The sequence below is a fragment of the Sphaeroforma arctica genome (assembly GCF_001186125.1).
Source record: "Sphaeroforma arctica JP610 unplaced genomic scaffold supercont1.2415, whole genome shotgun sequence".
Lineage (NCBI taxonomy): Eukaryota > Ichthyosporea > Ichthyophonida > Sphaeroforma > Sphaeroforma arctica.
Window position 1 is genome coordinate 3,847 of NW_014038143.1, and position 2,898 is coordinate 6,744.

Consider the following 2,898-nt stretch of genomic DNA (forward strand, 5'->3'; position numbering starts at 1 on the left):
TATATATAAGTATATATATATATAGTAGTAATATAGATATATATATATATATATATATATATATATATATATATATATATATATATATATATATATGTGTGTGTGTGTGTGTGTGTGTGTGTGTGTGTGTGTACACTTATGGGTACGCATATACATTTATATCTATTTATACTGAATAACTCACTTCATCATTAAAGGATACACTCACCCGATGACATGGCAATCTAAGGGCAATTCATCATACTTAGCAGCCCTACATCGTAAAGTTCGATCACGAACGGCTCGTTGGATAGCGGTGTCATGATAAAAGTATCATTAAATGATCCTTCTTCCATAGCCTCAGTAGAGTAATGGCGCCCAAGCCACCCATCCACCAGCTTGTTTGCAACTGCTCTCGTTTCTAGTTCTGTAGCTAATATCTGAATGAAGGAAACCAAATAAAACACGTTTAACCTTTTATTTAAATATGTACATAAGATAAATATACATAGGAAAATAGACGTGATACTCATACATACTTTGGGTTCGAATGCGGGAAGAGACTAGTTGATGTAAAAAATGTCGATCACATCTGGATCCTCTACACGGGCGGTAGTTTCATCTTCCCAACCGGAGTCAGAATCGCTACTACAACGGACCCTTTGATCGTCTCTATATCTCCAGTAGAATCGTTCACATTTGGCTCACACTCAACTGTTCGTCCGTGTCCATCGGATGAGATATAGCTTTGCGCACTAGCCTGAGTTTTATTGAACTCGGCCGGCGTATACAAGGAAGGTATTGTATCATCTGGGGTTGGCAACGCGACGATGGGGTTGACAGATGTATTGACACCTCTTGGCTTTAATAAAAACTTACGGCAAGATGTATCACGAATAGTTCTCATGTGCCCGGCAGTCCCAGTGATTTTGAAATATCTACACTTGAACCATTCGTTAGAGCGCTGCGCACAAGTTTCAACATTCACCACTTGCCTGAGTGTGTCCTCCATACGTAAAATATGTTCTGATCGTACGCGATTAGTATTTAGCCAGAATAATGTGACGTCAACTATTTCATCTTTCGGATTTGGCCTGCGGACACACACGTATACACCCTTCAAATCACTAGCATCACCATCCCCTATCGATATGAAACGTAACACATCAGTCGGAGTATCGTGGTTACCGCGTTTGCGCGGCATCTGTCGGATGCCGTAGGCAAAGGCATTCATCTCTTTGACGGCAGCACCCACGCTTGTTTTAATCAACTTACTTGCAGCGAAAATACGATCTCCCAAGCAAGGCTCGTCCGGAACTACAAATTGAGCTGGATACATATGGGCACCCTTGCTGCTGGCACCAACCCATGGATGGCCGGTGTATCGGTTGCTGATTAGTATCAGCATCGATCCAAGTCCCCTATCAGCTAGACTGTTCCACAGCTGTTCGTTGCCATATCCTCTGTCCGCAGTAACCTACTGAAAATAATATCGGAAGGTATCAATAACTCACTTACATTAAATGATATACAGCGGTTGAATGATATACAGCGATGAAACTCACAAATATATCTCTGAGGTAATTCACAGCATACCTTTGCCATCCCCTTATGGCGTGATTCTGTGTACGTGCAATTGATGCGTTCAAACAGATCCTTTACAGCACTGTTTTGATTGTAGCCTCGTTCATGGTACCGCACACCAATTATAGTTGAGTAGACAGCATCAGCAACCATATCTGCTTTGAAACCCCAGGTCTTTGCTTTTCGGTCTACTTTACTCTTCTTCGGAATATCTTTAGCACGGGATCCACACTGCTCATCGTCAAGTGTTAGCCAAGCATACTCGATAAAGAAAATCTTGAGGCTCTTCCCAAACAACTCATTTTCGTACTCTCTTATATATTGAACACAGTCCCGTTTCGGTGTATGGTCTGCCTGGTTGAAAGCCACCAAGTTTATGAGTATAGTGTTGTATCTCGAATTCGTCAAAATACATTCCCCGATTCCCGTTTTATCTTGACACCAATGCTTCATTATATCTAGACATACCTCATGCGTGAGTCCCAACAGTCCAAAAGCGGCAATGAATGCAACAAACTCCCACTCGTGCACCTGTAGCAAACGAACTGAAGTGGGATATTTGGATCTTTGCATCCGGAGATTGGCATTCAGCCACTTTTGTAGCTTGGGCAAGACATCTTCCATGAGTACAATCAGAACTGCTGCTCCATCAACGTGACCTGATCCTGTATCTCTCTCCAGCTGCATAAAGTCAAGGCGTGATTTGATTTGTCGTGTGTGGGCATTCGTGCGGCTCCCCAGCATATGATCTAAAATGTCGAATTCATACACAAGCTTAACGGTTATATTGTTACTGACGTTCCAGTCTTCTAACAGCTTTTTGTACTTCCCCCGTTGTTGTTCCTGTTTTTCAGTCAAAGGGGGCCTGGGAGCAGCTCTCACAATCGGGGCTGCCCTACTAGCAAGTGGTGCTGTCTCGGCGTCTTTTCTCTTCTAAGCTGTGAGCTGCCTTTTCGGTTTTCTTTCGACGTCTCTCTCTCCACGGTTCGTCTCCTTTTCAATTACTTCTGCTGCGCGTTTCTCAATCTTTTCTATTGCTTCCAGTCGTTTCTTTTCCTTCCTTTCAGCAGCAGCGATGAGCGCCTCTTTCTCACGCTTCTCTTTATCTTCAGCTCGCTTTGCTTTCTTCTTTGCCTTTTCTTCTTCATCTGCTTTCATTTCCTCGGGTGTCCGTTTCTTACCCTTCTTGCGTATAGCCGTTGCAACAAAAGGAACTTCTTGCTCCTGAAATCCGGTCGGACATAAAATGAATATAAAAATACAATATCAAAATAAGTACGAAGTGTATGATCATATGTGGTATTGCACACACACACAAATACACATACACAAATA

At 42.4% G+C, this 2,898-nt stretch overlaps 2 protein-coding genes across 2 annotated transcripts; both read right to left on the bottom strand.

The window, feature by feature from the left end:
* Window positions 1-586: 586 nt before the first annotated feature.
* Window positions 587-2,307, bottom strand: SARC_12580 (hypothetical protein; the record flags this gene model as incomplete). Its single annotated transcript, XM_014293309.1, has 3 exons — window positions 587-1,456; window positions 1,576-1,917; window positions 2,032-2,307. Coding segments are annotated over 3 exons (1,488 nt in total), but the record flags the coding sequence as incomplete, so codon positions are not given.
* Window positions 2,308-2,496: 189 nt separating this feature from the next.
* On the bottom strand, window positions 2,497-2,787 carry SARC_12581 (hypothetical protein; the record flags this gene model as incomplete). The annotated part of the gene is made up of 1 exon (XM_014293310.1): window positions 2,497-2,787. A coding segment is annotated over one exon (291 nt), but the record flags the coding sequence as incomplete, so codon positions are not given.
* Window positions 2,788-2,898: the final 111 nt, after the last annotated feature.